The sequence below is a fragment of the Lynx rufus genome, unplaced genomic scaffold, assembly GCF_022079265.1.
Source record: "Lynx rufus isolate CCGP_SWC_20201006 ecotype Redwood Valley unplaced genomic scaffold, mLynRuf1.p SCAF_31, whole genome shotgun sequence".
Taxonomy (NCBI): Eukaryota; Metazoa; Chordata; class Mammalia; order Carnivora; family Felidae; genus Lynx; species Lynx rufus.
The window spans coordinates 919,935-936,578 of NW_025814847.1; the positions used below are offsets into that span (position 1 = coordinate 919,935).

The 16,644-nt window shown below is 47.4% G+C and overlaps 1 protein-coding gene across 3 annotated transcripts in view; it reads left to right on the top strand.

The window, feature by feature from the left end:
• Positions 1–1,109: 1,109 nt before the first annotated feature.
• DCAF8 (DDB1 and CUL4 associated factor 8) overlaps positions 1,110–16,644 on the top strand; it is a 41,525-nt gene continuing 25,990 nt past the window's right edge. Inside the window, exons 1-3 of one of the 3 annotated variants that reach the window (XM_047092643.1) lie at positions 1,110–1,225; positions 2,268–2,340; positions 14,581–14,655. In XM_047092643.1, the coding sequence (XP_046948599.1) occupies positions 14,607–14,655 (49 nt within the window). In that variant the 5' untranslated portion in view covers positions 1,110–1,225; positions 2,268–2,340; positions 14,581–14,606. The other 2 variants (XM_047092642.1, XM_047092641.1) reach the window with 2 other exon arrangements.

A 16,644-nucleotide genomic window follows, 5' to 3' on the forward strand; every position in this document is an offset into this window, starting at 1 on the left:
GGGTATCATTCTAGTTGGAACAGTCAAGAGCTGCCTCTCTGAAGGAGGAGGATTTCAGTAGAGATCTGAGTGGAGAGAGCAAGCCTAGTAAAGATCTGATAGAGGAAAATCCCGAGAGGGAACAAATGCAGAAGCCCTTAGGGATGGATCGTGCTTTGGCTGCAGCTAAGAGTGAAGGCCAACAACGCTAGAGCAGAGGTAGGCAGTATGGGAGATGAAATCAGACAAATAGGTGCCAGGTCATGTAAGGCCTTCTTTGGAAGCCAGTGTGTGTGTGCGTGTGTGTGTGTGTGTGTGTGTGTGTGTGTGTGTGAGATAGGGAAGCTTTGGGGGCAATAATGTGGCCTGACTTACATTTTAGGCCGCCAGTCTGGCTGCCTTCTAACTAGGAAGTCAATCATGGAAGTAGACAAACCAGCTAGGCGTTCATATGTTCATAAGTAACATACAATGCATTCTAATAGGATGGTAATGGTAGAGGTGAATGGGGTCAGGTTCTTGCACCGTGACCCGGTCAAAATGCCCTGCGCCTCGCAGCAACCTTTCCAGGGATCTCCTGCAAGCTTCCTTCAGGTGTCCGAGCCAAGCAGCGTCCGCCACCAAGCCCATTCTGCGGAACTTGCGACACCCCCCCCCGCCTCCCCCTTCGGAGAAACAGCCTCTTGAATCGCTCAGCTGCATCTGAAGCTTCCGAATCCCTTCATTTAAAAATGGGTAAATGGAAGCTCTCGCGGGGAAGCGGGTCTCAAAGGGATTGAAACCACTTAAGGAAACAAGGTCCTCAAAGGAAATGGGGTTTCCACAGGGAGCCTGGCAAGCACTGCCTGTTCCCAGTATTCAAAAACAGGGCGGAAATGGAGGCCGCCCAGGAGGTTGCCCTCCAGTCCGCTGGAAGGGAAATTCGGTTCCACCGCAGCCACAAGTCCGGGAGGCCACCTACCCGCGCGTCTGCCCGCAGCCGTGCGAGAGGTGCGAGCCCCTCCAAACACGCCGCGAAAACAGCTTCGCCTCACGGGAGCGCGCACGCGCCCCTTGCTCTGTTTGCCGTTGGCCCTAAGCCCCGCCCCTTCTGCGTCCTCCGCGGAGGGCTGGGAGCCGAGAGCTCGCGCGACCACTCTTCCTTCAGTCTTCTCCAGCACCTCGTCGCAAACGGGGCCGGAAAGCGTGGCGGCGCAGGCGCAAGCGCCGAGAGCGGAGGCGGTGGTGGTGGCGGCCGCTGGCCAGTGTAAGATGGCGGCGGCGTTGGTGGCGGCAGTGGACGGGGCGGCTGGGCCTGGAACAGTCGGAGCAGCCGCTGGCAGAAGGATGACCCAAGACGGGAAGCGGGCTGCTGAGCCTCGCCGGCTCCCGTGCTTGTAACTGCCCCAGCCGGACACCCCCCCCTTGACCTACCCGGTCCGTGTCTCGTTCCGGCTTGGCCTGACCCCCTCGCCCCTGGCCCGCTCCCCTTCAGGATAGATTGGATTCCTTTCCCAAGCTCCCGGGGCTCAGGTCTTCTCCTGGCCCTGACCCGAGTCTCCGCCGGGAGGACTGGCTGCCCTTGCCTCAGGTCAGCCCTGGGGTTGCCCCCAAGAGCCTGCCCCACGGTCCACAGGGACGGCTTTGCTGCTCGGGTGACCCGTTTGGGTGCGCGTGTTTACCCCTTAGGCTGGGGGAAGCGGTCGCCCTGCGTCTCCCCGTCACCTCGGGGCCACCGCGCAGTGTGCCCCCCTCCCCCATCCCGAGTTCTCGGGCCCAGCACCTTGTACGGAAGGCCGAGGTCCAAGTCAGTTGTCGCCGTCTGGTCTCGCTCCCTTTGTAATACAATTCTCGCAGCTTGCTTCCCCTCACCCCCAGATCTTCCAGGGCCCCGCAGAACCGTACCATTTGCTCCCTGTTAGTTGGAAAGCATCTGGTGGCTTGAATTTCTGACTCATATGATTGTCGCTGGAGTCTCTGTAAACAAACCGGCACTAACGCTATCACATTCTCTCCGGGATTTCCCCCCTGCCCTGTGGCTTCTCGTTGAGAGGTTTGGTTATGGGTTAGCAGCGACAAGATTCAGGTTTTCCTTTTAAATGACTTTTAACGTTTTAGCGGAGCTGGGAGATGACTTGCCTGGTTCGTGGTGTTTCTGTAACTGCCTGGGTTATTTATTCAGTAGTCGGACTTACTCTGGTTTTAAACAGTGCCGAGGAGGTCTGAAAAGAAACTAAAATGTATTCACAGATATGTTGTGTTATGGTCAGTAGAGATACTTTTGCCATTTAAACTTTAACTTTTCTCAGCCCTTCAGTGAATCAACCGACCTATTTTCTCAGGAGCTCAGCCTGGCCCAACTTCAGTGATAAAGAAGGAAAGGTGAGTAGGAGTTGAAGGCATTTAAATTCCTGAGCCCAAGACAGACCCTACCCTGATGCCCAAGTGCTGACCACTACAGTCATAAAATTCCTACCCCAGTATCCCAAAGAGTTGGGGTGTTGTTCTTGGCTGTGTTCCAGCTCCGGTTAAATTACGTTGACAAGTTTTATGGGCTGTGGGCGTCTTGACTTTCTGTCCTAAACTGTTGCTGTGTATCTTCAAATAACGCACCCCCCCCCACCTCGTTAAGCCTAGAAGGGAATGTGTCCCCCTCTTCCTTTATTCACTTGCCTTGTGTGTTGCTTTTCTGTGGATCGTGTTTCTTACGTTGTTAAAAGCTGGGAATTAGTCTGCCTGAGTTCTCTTCAGCCTTTTGTCAAATCCAGTCTCTTCCCTTCTCAGGGCTTTGCATTGTTATTTGTGTTTGGAGGAGAATCTTCAGCTGCTTGTCCCTGAAAGCTGGGAAGTGGTGCTGGGAGGTCGGCGTCCGAGTTCAGTCCACTTCGGAATTCCAGTTTTGCAGGACATCGTAGTAAAGTTGGGGTTAAAAAAAAAAAAACCAATCAGCTGCTCTTTAATAGCCGGTCTGAAGAATTTGGGGTCAGCCGAGGAATCATCTTGTGCATTCAACAGCACAGGCCAGGGTCAGAGAGGGAGTCAGAACATACTCGTAAACGTAGTTTTTGTAAGACTCCTGGGTTTCTGGTAGCGGAGGATAGTGCTGTGGTTGAAGTCCACGGGATGTGACAGAAGAGCTGAGTGGCTCTGGGAGGGAGGCCTGGCTGAGTCTTCATACGTTCAGGATAGGTAGTAGGTAAAGGTTGAGTGGGACACTGCTGAGTTTTGTTCCGTGTGGTGTCCTGATTGGAACATCAGCCGGGCATGTTTGTGTGTCATTGAGACAGATAAGTACAGCCGTTAGAGCTGGACAGATCAGAACTTAACTACTGTACTAAGATTTATTGGCCATGTGACCTTGGGCAAGCTACTTAAACTTGTCTGACTCTTAATTGCCACATCTCTAAAAGTGGGATAACGCCACTTACCTCCTACAGTCATTGTTGGTCTCGTGGGAGGGAACCTGTGTGAAGCTCTTATATTGTGCCTAGCACATGATAGACACTAAAAAAATGTCTTCTGTTTTCTTTACACATTGTTGCTATGGCTTTGAATAAGGCATGCGCCAGTTTCTACTTCTTTGCCTTCTGCTTTCCAACGTAGTTTCCTTTTTATTTTTTGTGAATCGTTTTTAACTGGTCAGCTTAGATGTCATGTCTGCTTTGTAGGCACCCATCTACAGTTATCTTCTGAACATGATTGGAGTCAGTGTGGTGGGGGTTCAAGACCAGAGAACAGCGGAAATAACTAGATGTCCGTGTGTATGTGTCTCTCTAAATAAATGCATTCTTAGACTAAACATCAGTGTACCTCCTTAGTTCATCGCCTCCTTCTCTTGGTCTCTGTTCATGCACACCTGGTCAGCGTTGACACGAGGATTGGAATTCCTTCCCTTGCTGCTTCAGCGTTCACTGCCTCTGCTCCAGCTACCCCTTATGCCTTTTCCTTTTTTGCCTTGACGAGAATACATTTTTTCAAGCTATTGGGCTCTGCAGTGACCCCCATCAATAGATCATCAGAGGCCTAGACCATGAAAAGGTCTCCTTGTTCTCGGAAGTGAGTCTGGGCTAGGGAGCTAGGAGTGTGGAGCGTTTTATTTCATCTTCCCAGCTGGCCCGTCTTAACAGCATGATGGCATAGATGCAGGTTTTTAACCTTCTCTTGTTGGCTTTTCTTCTACATTTTTGGGGGAGGTAAGGGCACATGAAAATTAAAGTGTTGATAACGTCGCAGTGAAATCAACTGTATTCATTCAGGCCAGTGACCAAATTAGACTTGGTCAGCTTTCATTACCACCACCACCAAAAGTAGACTTGGGTAGAGGGTGTTGAGGTGGACTGAGACTGCATTATTATTATTATTATTATTATTTACTGTTTTTATTCATTCATAGAGCGAGAGAGAGTGAGCGAGCACGAGTTGGGGAGGAGCAGAGAGAGACAGAGATACAGTATCTAGAACAGGCTCCAGGCTCTGAGCTGTCAGCACAGAGCCCGACACGGGGCTCGAACTCACGAGCCCTGAGATCATGATCTGAGCCGAAGTCAGATGCTTAACCGACTGAGCCACCCAGGCACCCTGATTTATTACTTATGTTTTTGTGAGATCTGGAGATCTGTGTTGGGAGAGGGGTGGGGTGGGAGGAGAAAAGGAGATATGTTGAAAAAGGTATAACTTTGTTCCTTATTACTCTGTGTGCTGGGTGAGAATCTCTCCTCCCCCAGGGGTTTCACCTTCTGTGCTTCAGGTGACATCTGTGTATATAGTGAACCAGTATTCTTAGTTTGTGGGCCACAACGATAAAATTCTTACTTTTCTGAAGTTATTTTATATTTCAGGGCGTCGCATAAGAATTGTCACATCTTAGTAGGAAGTATTTCCTAGCATGGCTGAGTGGGAGGGTAGGTATGCTTGTGACTGTGACCTTAGTTCCCACCACCAGCCTGACAGGGCACTGTATACAGCAGTCTGTGGAATGTATAGGAACCAGTACCAGTGCTGTGATCCTTAGCGTTCACTAGGACCAACCTAAGACAAGCTTGTCTGCAGAGAGAGTAAAAGAAAGCAGCCTTTTTGTGGCCTGTTTAAAACAATACTGACATTTCAAAAGCAAAAGGACTCTAGAAGACATTCTGCAGAAGTGTGCCCTGTTGTGGGAGACTGAGACCTTCGAGTTTCATGCTCTCGGTCCTGTGTTCTATCAGGTGAGTTGCAGTGACTAATTAACCTTTGTTTTCAGGAGATAGATTTGTTTCTGGATTGTTTCTACTGGAGAAAAGTTATTCTAAACATGTCTAGGAATTTTCCGGATTATAAAAGACAGAATTAAGAGGGTTTTTTTTGCATAACATTGGCGTTAAAGTTAGTCGTTAAGACTGAATTAGCTTTTTCTTTTTTAAAAAAACAAATTATCAGTAAGCCAAGATAATCGGCTTACACTCAACCAATTTGGAACCTGGGGCAACTAACTGGAAGAATTGAACCAGCAGCGGACGCGGAGGTAGTGACACGTGTATATCTTCATGTCAAAGCTACCTGCCAATGATTTTAGGTTAGCTTCACAGTAATAATGAAAACTTCATCTTAATGTTTTTGTGCATATAATAGAGGAACTGTGCCACGGTTAGGATTGGTCAGAAATTCTTGTTTACTGATTCAGTTATTTTCTTGGAGAAGAAAGTCCTTGAAAGGTCTTTGAAAGTTAGTGTGTGATGAATTTGGTGACTCGGTCACGCTTCTTTAGAGCAGGCTTTTATCTGTGTCTCTGTAGGACCTGGTTTCTGGGCCAGAAGCCCACTTTCTCAAGTGCTACCTTCACCTCTGGAGTGTGCATGCCTAAGATAAATTAATGAACTGAGTCTGCCCTGAGTTTGCAGATAGGGCCTGGGGGGTGACTAATATGACACAGATGGCATCTTTTTAATGAAATGGAGTATGTGTAATGGATTGGGTTATTGGCGACATTTTTGGTATCGCGTGTGAGAGGTGAGATTTTTGCTCTTGTCGCTGGTACGGATCCTGTGTAAGGAGATCCATGCTTCCTTCTCATGTCATTTTGTTGTTGTTCTGGTTTTTCTCAGCCATCTGGAAACCTGTCGTAGGATTTACCTCTAGTGGTAGCCAGGAGGCTGTATTCCCCTGGTGTAGTTTAAGCACTGCCACGTTATCAGACGTGTTTTTGACCTTATTTTAGGACCCAGCATTAAGACTCTTCCCTCTCACCTAGTGCAGGTAGGAGGGCACTTCTTGAGGTTTTGAGACTTTCCGTTTTACTGTTTTATTATAAGTTCTATCTTTGGAGCATCACACTTCCATCTCCTTTCCAGCGATTAAAGAACAGTTTGCAGTGTGAGTGCAAAAACTGGTAATGGGGGCTGGATTCTCATGTAAAGGTAAATCATTTCATCGTGGAAACACAGTGGAGTTTCCTTGGAAATGAATTTTCCTTAGAATCATTTAAACTGAGGTAAATGGGCTTAAATGTTGTCATAAAAGGTCCCTTAAGTCTGTTGCCGCAGACAGCACTTAAGGTTTAGAGCGCATTCCTAACATACTCTGAAATACTGTTACTAGAATTAAAGCCAATAAACTGTAAACACAGGACATTTGGAATTACCAACAGGGAGAGGAGGCATTCATCCAAAGGAGGAAAGAAGTTTCTTGTTCATAGTATAGTTGATGCAGGAATTCTTTATTTTCTTCCTCGTCACCTGTGAGGATTGCTTTGAGGTCCTCATCTTGGCCGTCCGATGAGCCTTTAAGAGGGAGAACTCAGAGAGAGGCACCTGGGTATATTGCTTTACCTGCAGTTCGTAGAGCATGGATGTGCTCGAGAGATATTGGCAGATCTCTGAGTCTTTAAAAGGTCAATGAGAACAGGTAAACAGATTTCCTAGACTTAGAACCGTGTCCTCATTTGTGTACAGTGTTTGGAAGATCATTGCTGGGTGGTGAAGACGCCCAGGCTTCTCTAGGAAATGTGGTCTGGAACCAGAAATGAGAAGCCAGAAAGAAAATACACGTACCTCCCAGGTACAGACAAGCTCTTTGCAAACATGTCTTTAATTCTCTAAACCAGCTTCTGCAGGGTAATGGTATCGTCCCGTTTTATAGGAGGAGAAACAAACGTAAAAGTGAGTGGTAGAGGCAGAGTCAGACCCAGGTCCGACTGACACCAGAAACCCTTCTGTTCTACCAGATTCTGTCTTTAAAAACCGGGCTCTTCAGTGCCGAGTGATGAAGCAAATGAGCTCAAAGGAAGAATTCGGTGTTTCTTATAAGAGCGTATCTAAAGAATAAAAGGTCTGTCCACATGACTGCATAAATAAAAACATTTCTGGGGCGCCTGGGTGGTTCAGTCGGTTAAGCGTCCGACTTCGGTTCAGGTCACCATCTCGCGGTTTGTGGGTTCGAGCCCCACGTCGGGCTCTGTGCCGACAGCTCGGAGTCTGGAGCCCGCTTCCGATCCGGTGTCTCCCTCTTTCTCTGCCCCTCCCCTGCTCACGCTCTTTCTCTCTCAAAAGTAAACATTAAAAAAATTAAAAAAAAAACACTGAATTGTTTAAACATGGGTCTCAGGCGATGATTGATTGGTAGACTGATGAATTTTTTCAGGAAATAACTTTAATGGACTCAACTGAAGAGGTAACTGAGTCCTTTTATGATCCTTGAAGAGGGAGGAAATGACATTCTCCCTTCATATCTGAGGTAATTCCATGGACAGCTTCTCTGACTCTTCGAGCCTTTTCTCAGTACGCGTCTTTCTGGGCTTCTCTGTAGCATTTGAAATGGGAATTCTCTCTTTCTCCCTCTCTTTCTACATGGACCGTCCCCACCTTCTTGAAACCTTTTTATCTCTTGACTTCCAAGACACCTAGCACTCCTTATTCCTTCCGCTCTCCTGAGCATTTTCCTGCCTCCCTCTTACTACTTTCTCTAGGGGTAGATGTTAACCCGGGATTGTTTCCTCGGACTCTCTCACCTTTCTCGGGTACATACGTTTTTGTTGTTGAGTGAGGTAAAGTTTATAAGGTAGTTGATTTTGAAGCTTCTCCGTGTAAGTCGTTCCCAAGTCTGTATCTGTGACCCCGATTTCTCAAATTTCAGACCTACACTTGTTTTCTGCTACCTTCCTGACGTGTCGACTTGGATTTTAAACATAAAATCAAATTCATCTCTTCTCCCACATGCCAGCTTCTCATTTGTGGGATTGACTTCCCTTGGGCACCCAGCCTCAAGCTTGTCTTTTTGACTTTGTGAGCTTCATAACTACCATTGAGCCATCAGTTTTACCTCTACAGGGTTCTCACATCAATTCTCTTCTTTTAATGTCTTCTGCCACCAGCCTAAGACAGGTGCTCATTGCTTTTTACCTCAACAACCATGGCAGCCTTTAAACTGGTTTGTCCTTCCGTTTTTGTCCGTTTCTGTCGGTCTTATTATCCTTGACAAAATAATCTTCCTGATGCCTAACACACACACACACACACACACACACACACACACACACACCCCTACACCTCCTGCACTCCTTAACTAATCAGCTGTACCCCACCAGCCAGCCAAACCAGACTTGAACATGTTTTTCATCCTCCATGTATTTTCTCATCCTTGTCCTGGTCTTTCTCACCTTTACGCCCTGAAATCCTGTCCTTCCTTTAAAGCCCAGTTTATCTTTTTTGTAACCGTGATTGGTGCTTGGATCACTTGTATCGTAGTTGTGTACTCATTTTTCCTAATCGATGATTGGCTGCAGAGGGGATCATGACTGCCTTGTCTGTATTTGTAGCTCCTGTAGTGCCTTGTACGTTGTTGTGTTAGTAGCTTGTCTGTGTGTAGATGGGCCACTGGGTGGTGCCAGAGCCCTGTAATCGGGATAAGCAGGGGCAGCTCGAATGCCATGCAGTTAGGTTGCCTTGTGCTGTGAAGTCTGCACAACAAAAAACTGACGGACATTAACTTCCCTGATCCGGAAGCACGTATGGTCTCTTTCTGCTCCTCCGTCCAGCTTACCAGGGGAGACCGGGCAGTGTGGTCAGCCCCTCCAGGCACTTAATAGAGAGTGGCCCAGAACCTACCCCCCTGGAAACGTGGTTTATAGTATGAGTTTCAGTTTCCTTTGGGTTATCCTTTGAATTTCAGTGCGTGAGGTTGTCTGGTGAATAAACTCCATACCGATGGAGTGTGGCTGGTGGCGGGAAGGTTGGCCAGAAGTGTTTATTGTGAAGTAAAGAAATGGTAAGGTGAGGAGAAAGGATTTAAAATGAACCATTTCAGCTTGAACTCCACAATTGGGGATGGGGAAAGTAGGACTGGTCGATTCCAGATGGACCGCAGAGCCCAGGGTAAAGAGGTAAATTAGGCCCGTGGATGGAGATTGGCCCTGAACAGCTGTCCCGTGATGGGGGTGTTGGGATGTCTGTCCTCCCAAGAGCAACCCGAGACCGTGTGGCTCTCTGGTAGGTGTTTTACCAATAATTGAAGTATTTCCTACCACTGTTTCTCAGTTTCAGAGGAAATTCTAAAACTTGCTCCAACTACGGGTGTCGGTGTAGGAGAACGGGGCCCTTGACTCGCAGAGGGAGGCGCACCACGCCAGGCACCGGGCCGCCCGGAGCGCTCCGGGCTCGTGTGTCGGTGAGCTTGGGTCTCAGTAAAGGGAGCAGTGGCGGTACCGTTTGGAGGAGTAGATGTGCCTGTTGGGCCTGAGGTGAGGTAGAACTGTCAGACCTATTTTCCTAACAAAGGAGTTAAAATGAAATTTAATTTAAGAGAAATTTGAAAAATAAAAGCAGTAAGTATACAAAATAACAGTACAACCACTGGAACTATTTTGAATTGCTTTCGGTTCTTGATACATTTAGCTGTCACCAACTAGGTGTTGGGGTCTTTTAGAAGTTTAGGCTTCATCTTGCCTATCTTGCCTTTTTTTTTTTTTTTAGTGTTTATTTGTTTTGAGAGAGAGGCAGGGGTAGGGGGGTGGGGGGGAGAGCATTCCAAGCAGGGGACATGGGGCTCAAACTCACAAACTGTGAGATCATGACCGGGTTCGGACGCTTACCTGACTGAGCCACCCGGGCACCCCTCGCTTGCCTTTAATGGTGCTGCTGGTAAGTCACGGGCAGCTTTGGTCACAGTAAAATTCCTCCCACACTTTCTTTTTCAAACAAGAAGACCTGATGTTTTGCCTTCATTTACTGTGGTGTGTTGACCACTTTAGCTGACTTGTTACTGTCACAGGCTTGAGAATTTAGTATTTAAAAAAAAAAAAAATGTTTTTTTAGTGTTTATTTACTTTTGAGACAGCGAGAGACAGAGCATGAACGGGGGAGAGTTAGAGAAAGGGAGACACAGAATCCGAAGCAGGCTCCAGGCTCCAAGCTGTCAGCACAGAGCCCAATGCGGGGCCTGAACTCCAGCTGTGAGATCATGACCTGAGCTGAAGTCGGATGCTTGACCGACTGAGCCACCCAGGCGCCCCATGAGAATTTAGTATTTTTAATTTTTAATGATCGGGCTTTGTCCTTTAACATTTGCCCAACTTCTTCCCCCTGCCTCCTTTCTCTCATTCTCTTTTGTTTGGCCAAATTTATTGAGGGATCATTCACATACAGTAAAATCTATGCCTTTTTTCAGTGACCTGTTCTGTGGACTCTGACAAATGCATACTCACATAACACCACCACCCATGGTCGAGGCGGACAACAACTCCGTCGTTTCTAGAAGTCTTCTTGTGCCTGGTTGTTGTCCATTCTCCACCCCCATCCAGCAACCACTGATCTGCTGTCTGTCCCCGTAGTTTATCTTTTCTAGAATGTCCCATGAGACGAATCCTGTTACGTAGCTGCTTGAGTCTTGCCCTTTTGACTTAGCATGACGTATTTGCGACCCGTCCTCGTTGCTGTGTGTGTCAGTAATCCACTCCTTTTTATTGCTCTGTAGTAGTTTATTTTGAGAGAGAGAGAGAGAGAGAGAGAGAGGAAGCGTGAGTGGAGGAGGAGCAGAGAGAGAATCCCAAGCAGGCTCTGCACCGTCAGCCCAACGCAGGGCTCCAGTTCACAAACTGTGAGATCATGGCCTGAGCTGAAGTGGGACGCTTAATCGGCTGAGCCACCCAGGCACCCCCACAAAGTACTCTCGTACACTGTATTAACTGCCTCTTTGCTTGGTTTTTAGTTAATAGTTTGTCATGTATTTGGTTAAAACTTTAAGGCCTTTTCCTTAAGACAGGAGAGATCTAGGTCACTGGCCTTTCTTGGGTAGAAATTAAAATGACACCTGGATCTTTTTCCCCCATCCCCCAGTAGTTTACTCTTTAACCTTCTGTTTGGCAGGGGTTATGGTTATTTTTAGAGTGTAGGCAGTAGGGCTAATCTAATTAAACTCCCCAAGCTACCTGGGACAGTGAGCTCATCAATCAGCTCCTCCCAGCTCAGATTGGTTTGTTCTGGACTGAATTTTACATGGAAATTGATCAAGGTAAAAGCAGTGGATTTGCTGGGAATGTAGTGCATTAAAAAATGAAGAAAGCAATTTATGTTTGGGTCAAGTAGGGTCCCTAACCTCTGATTATAAAATAACCATCATCTTTGATGGCGGCGGAGACTCTAGAGTGGTTCTTATACTTGAGACCTAGGGCCCTGTCATAGCATCTTAGCCTGTTTTCAGTTGGACACTTGAGTTCCTGCCCCAGAGTTGAGATGGCGTTAAACTTCTTCATTCTGACAGAAATGTATATGATAAGAACAACAACTCCTTTGCAAAGTGATTGTATTTTATTGTCATCATTTCTTGGCTTTTTAAAAAAGTGGTCCTCCTGAGGGGGAAGGTGTGCACCTTAGAGGGGTATGGAATGTGGTCCGGTGGTGTATAGAGAAAGAATGTTGGAATTTTTTTTTCCGCTACAAACATTAAATGTAATATTTAATGTGAATCGGTTAGATAACGTGTATGTACATGCACGCACACATATTCGGGATTCATGGTAAAAATTTTCACCGATAGGGGTTTATAATCCGTTTTGAGACCACTGCTCCAGAGCGTCCTTCTGCAGAACGTTTAACGTAGAATTCTGCTTATCTCGACCGTCTCTGGAATTAACCACTACTGTTTTACAAAAAGAGAAAAATGAAGCCTCAGGAAGGTTAAGTAGCTCATCCAAAGTCAGAGAGGATGCTAATGGCTTACTCATGCTGCAACCCTGGACTAATTTTCAATCTACAACTAATTTAGCTAAACTCCATGGCCCCTAAGATGTGACCTTCAGAAGCTATCTGCCTTCCAACTCCGTGATTAAACAGAGTTGGCATAAGCATTCACGGGGTTGTCCCTGTTTCTGAATTTAGCAATACGTTCCGTCAGCTTTCTTCCTCACGAAGAAGATCTCATTTTGCAAGAACCGTAAGCCATTTTCCCCGAAAGACCAGCTCTGCAGCCTGGGGTTGAACCGTGAGGCCCTTCTCTCCCCCTCGCCAAACTAGGAGCTCTGGCTTCTCCTGGCCCCGGAGGCCGGGAGCGCGGCTGTGTTTTCAGGCACCGACCTGAGTCTGCAGCTCAGGCCGTCTGGGCCTCTGGAGGAGTTGGTGCAGTTTGGGCTCGAGAAGGGGTCTCCGGAGCCACTTTCTTCTTTGGAGGTGGATGATGGTGAGGTGGAAAGTAGGGGCCGGTTGAGAGGTTTCTCCTGGAGGTCAGAAACCTCAGGTCTCTCCTCAGTTGACCATCATCACCGTGTGCTTATGACCTGAGGTTTTTAATCTTAAAGTAGCACAGCTTGTTTTCCTTACCCTGCGGGACTTTTGCAGTTTAAATAGAATGGATTTCAGCCCTGGGTGGGGAAGAAGATGCTGCGAGATGCTAAAGAGTAGAAACAGGGACTGCCGCCAGGAGAGGCCGGTGCTGTGTGCAGAACGCTCACAACACGCCGCCTCCGAGCAGCAGCGGGAGGAAACCAGCCGGCCCTGCGGACCGCTCTTCGCCCGTCGTTTTCCGCGCGGCTTCACAAATCTGTGCTTTGTTGGCATTGCCTCCCAGCACCCTTCCAGGTCCTTCCCCAGACTCGGCCTTGGTCCTGCCTGTGCATTATTTCCACCCCCCGCCCTGGGCTGCGGAGCGAGCCTTGGGCAGCTGTCTCTTGGCAGGGGACACTTGCTGAAGCAACTTGGATTTCTGTAGAGGAGAGTAGGGGGTAAGGATGCGGGCGGGGCTGCTTCTGGGATAATTGTTATGGGAATGAAAGGGCTGTTGAAAGATTAGAAGCCAGTGTGCCTGGGTACGAGGACCGGAGTCATAATCATACTTTGTCTTTTACCAGTGCCTTTTGTCCAGGCACTGAAAGGGCTTCACAAAATTCTAGTCTGAATAATATTATTCTTCGCTCTTTGGAATTTGCTCGAGGTGGGAGTGAGGCTCTGTAAAAATAATGAATGTGTTATAGTGGCATAAGAGGAAAAAAAGCTAGGTACCCCGGTTCCCAGACAGAGCTTTGCCGAAAAGATAAATCTGGTGAAAGTTGGTGGAGTTAGGTGCAATAATGTTTGCTGTTTTATGAAACGGACTGAGATGGAAACGTCACCCTCTTCTTCCCCAGCTTTGTACTCGGTGACTTACTTGTAAGAGGAAGAAAGAAACCTTAGGTTCTTTCTTGGGGGCAAGGCGCTCCTTGCTCCTGAATTCTAATGCGGCTTTGCTTCTTGTCGTCCTTAGTTAATGTCTGTGCCTGTAAGTTTGAAGCTAGGCATCTGAGCAAACAAAGCCCAAGCTCTCACCCCAAGAGCTTGGTCTCTTCGGTCTCTGTTGACTTGTGTGTAAGATGATATTCAGAGTCTGGCCCTCTGCTTCATGTTATGAAGACGGTGTTTCATAAAATTTATGGACACACCTGACTGAATTTACAGCAGAAGATTCCTGCCTAGAGGGCAATGCTGAAGCTAGCTTTTTGTGTTCAGGCTCTCTGCTTGTAGTACCTGTCACTGGATATATGCCTGCTGGTTCAGGTTTTATTTCAGTTCCTTCCTTTCCATCTGAAAAATCATTGCCAGTTACTCAGGTAAAGAGATAGCAGTTGACCTCCCAGAGATACTGTCTCTTTATGGAATTTAGACATGGGGGAGGGGGGCCTGATAGGATTTTCAGCAGCTGAGAAGCCCTGTTGAGCACAGACTCAAAAAGTTTTTTTTTTTAAAGCTTTAAAAAAAAAGTTCACTTATTTTGAGAGAGAAAGCAGGAGTGGGGGAGGGGCAGAGAGAGAGAAGTAGAGAGAGAATCCCGAGCAGGCTCCGTGCTGCCAGCACAGAGCCCAGTGCGGGACTCAGTCTCACAAAACAGGAGATCATGATCTGAGCTGAAATCAAAGAGTCGGATGCTTAACCGACTGAGCCACCCAGGTGCCCCCCAAAATATTTTTTTAAAGTAATCTCTACTTTAAACCCCCAACATGGGGTTTGAACTTAACCCCTATATCAAGTGAGAGTCACATGCTCCAGGGACTGAGCCAGCCAGGCACCCCTCAAAAAGTCATTTTTATGAAAACGATAAAGGCTGTGCGTTGTTAAATCTCCTGTCCCTTTTCTCTTCTCTCCCAGACTATTTCCTAATTGTTTCCTTTTCTTCCTCTCCTAAATGCAGGCTGGCTACGGTAAACATCACTCAAGATGTCCAGCAAAGGGAACGGTGCAGATGGCAAAACAGACTTAGCCAACGGTAAGGGGCCACCTGAGGGTCTCCTCCTCCCCCAGGGAAAGTGGAGGCCTGGAGTTCAGTGGAGGGAAAGACATCTTTCCTAAGAGTGGACCTTTCCTGCGCTGTTTTGTGTGTAGGAAACAAGGAGTTGTGGGAAGGTGCGTTTCCCCACTTGTGATGAGAGGTCTCTTTCTGCGGTAGCTTATAGTTCGATAGAGCTAGTGGACGACAGACGGGGTTACAGCCTGGACCGACTGGAGTCAGGGCTTGCTTGCTTGCTTTGTAGGGTCTTGGCAAGTGTTAAATCACTGGGTCGAGGGCAGATTTGAAGGTAGAATGTCGGGATTTTGACATGGGTTATTCAATCAGTGCTTGAACCCTGAGCCAGCTTCTTAACTGAGAAATGTCCTTCAAATGCATAGAATTGGGCAGCACAAGAGTCTAGCGTTCCTCAACACCTTGCGGGCCAGGACTACAGGCTAAATTCTAGTTGATGTGATTGGTGGAACAGTGAAGCGGAGTAAGGAAAAGTGAGATTTTTAAAAAATGCTGTGTATTGCTCCTTTGTTCCCTTCTTATCGTTGCTGTTCATTCATCTTCTTTCTGTGAAAGACAGTGGTTCAGATTTTTTGCTGGGCTTAATTGAAAAGTTCAGGGTTCTAGAGTGGTTTGGAATTTGGCTGTTAGCCAGATCGGGGATTAGCGGGCTATGGCCAGCAGACCAGATCCAGCCTGCCGCTGTTTTTGTAAAGTGTGTTGGAACACGGTCACGTCCCATTCATTCACATGGTGCTTACGGGTCCTTTTGTGCCGTAACAGCGGCATCGCGTACTTGCGACAGGGCCCTTTGTAGAAAAAATTGGCCAGCCTCTGGGCTAGATCTTGGTCATCGACTGTTAGGGTCATCTTGCTGAGCTCGCGATTTGCTCTGGCCCTTAACTTAATCTGGTAGAGCCCCCAAGTCATCTTGATTTGTTAATCATAATTTTAACAGTAAATGCTAGGATTTTCGGTGTTTACATTTTCCTTCTGCGTAGAAGCGGAAGTGTGGTATTTGGTCCTTTCTCACCACTCCCAGTTTCAAAGCCAATTGTGTGTCAGAAACCACAACTACTAATCTTTCTCAGCATCCACAGCAGTCTCAGCAAATGTAGTTCCTAGGAGAAAATTGCTGCACTTTTCCCCTTTTTCTTCCAGTTCCTGCACCACTTGTTTTCATGCTGGGATCTTAGTTGGGGTGCTTTTCTGAAAAGAGCTGTTTATGTGTCTCCCAGCCTTCTGTCACTGCTTGAACCAAAGTGCTTGTATTGTTCATCTGTTTTCTGTGTTGGGTTTTGCCTCAGAGTTCGTTGTGAAGGGGTTCCGTTGCCGCAAAGATTTTTAGAAATTGCCGCTCTGCTCCAGGTGACTAAGCGGTCAGGCACTGCTTTGAACCCTTTAAACGTCATTGTGGGGTTGGATAGCTCATACCAGAGTCGCCCATCGCTGGTCTGCTTCTCCTAACAGCCTTCACTTCTGGTAAGGTAAAATTTGGCATCATCAGGAAAGGAGGCCGTGAACAGTGTTCAAAATCCTCATTCCCTCCTTCCTTTCTTCACACCTCGGCTTCAGTGTGGAAGCTGTGGCCGTATTGGCTCTAGCGCATTGCCAGGGTGCTCGCCGAAATAAGATCTGGCTGTCGTTGGGAGAATGCAGTGTCTCATTGTCAGGGGTTAGATTGCTCCAAGTGGCCCAGTTCTTTTACGGCCACCAGCATGGCAGACTGAAAAACGTGGTGAACTTCCCTTCCCGGGTGCCACTCTGGTAGCGTTGCTTGTCATCAGTTTTGCGTGTGCTTCCTGGTAAAACTCTACCTCAGGGTAGAGTTCCAATAACTAGATGTAGTGTTAATGTTATTGAATTAATGGAAGTTATTAGAACACATTTATTAGCAAACAGCGAACCAGGAACCCAGGACCACAGTTACCGCATGTCCCTTCTACCTCCTTCTGGATTCTTAGTGGACTTTAA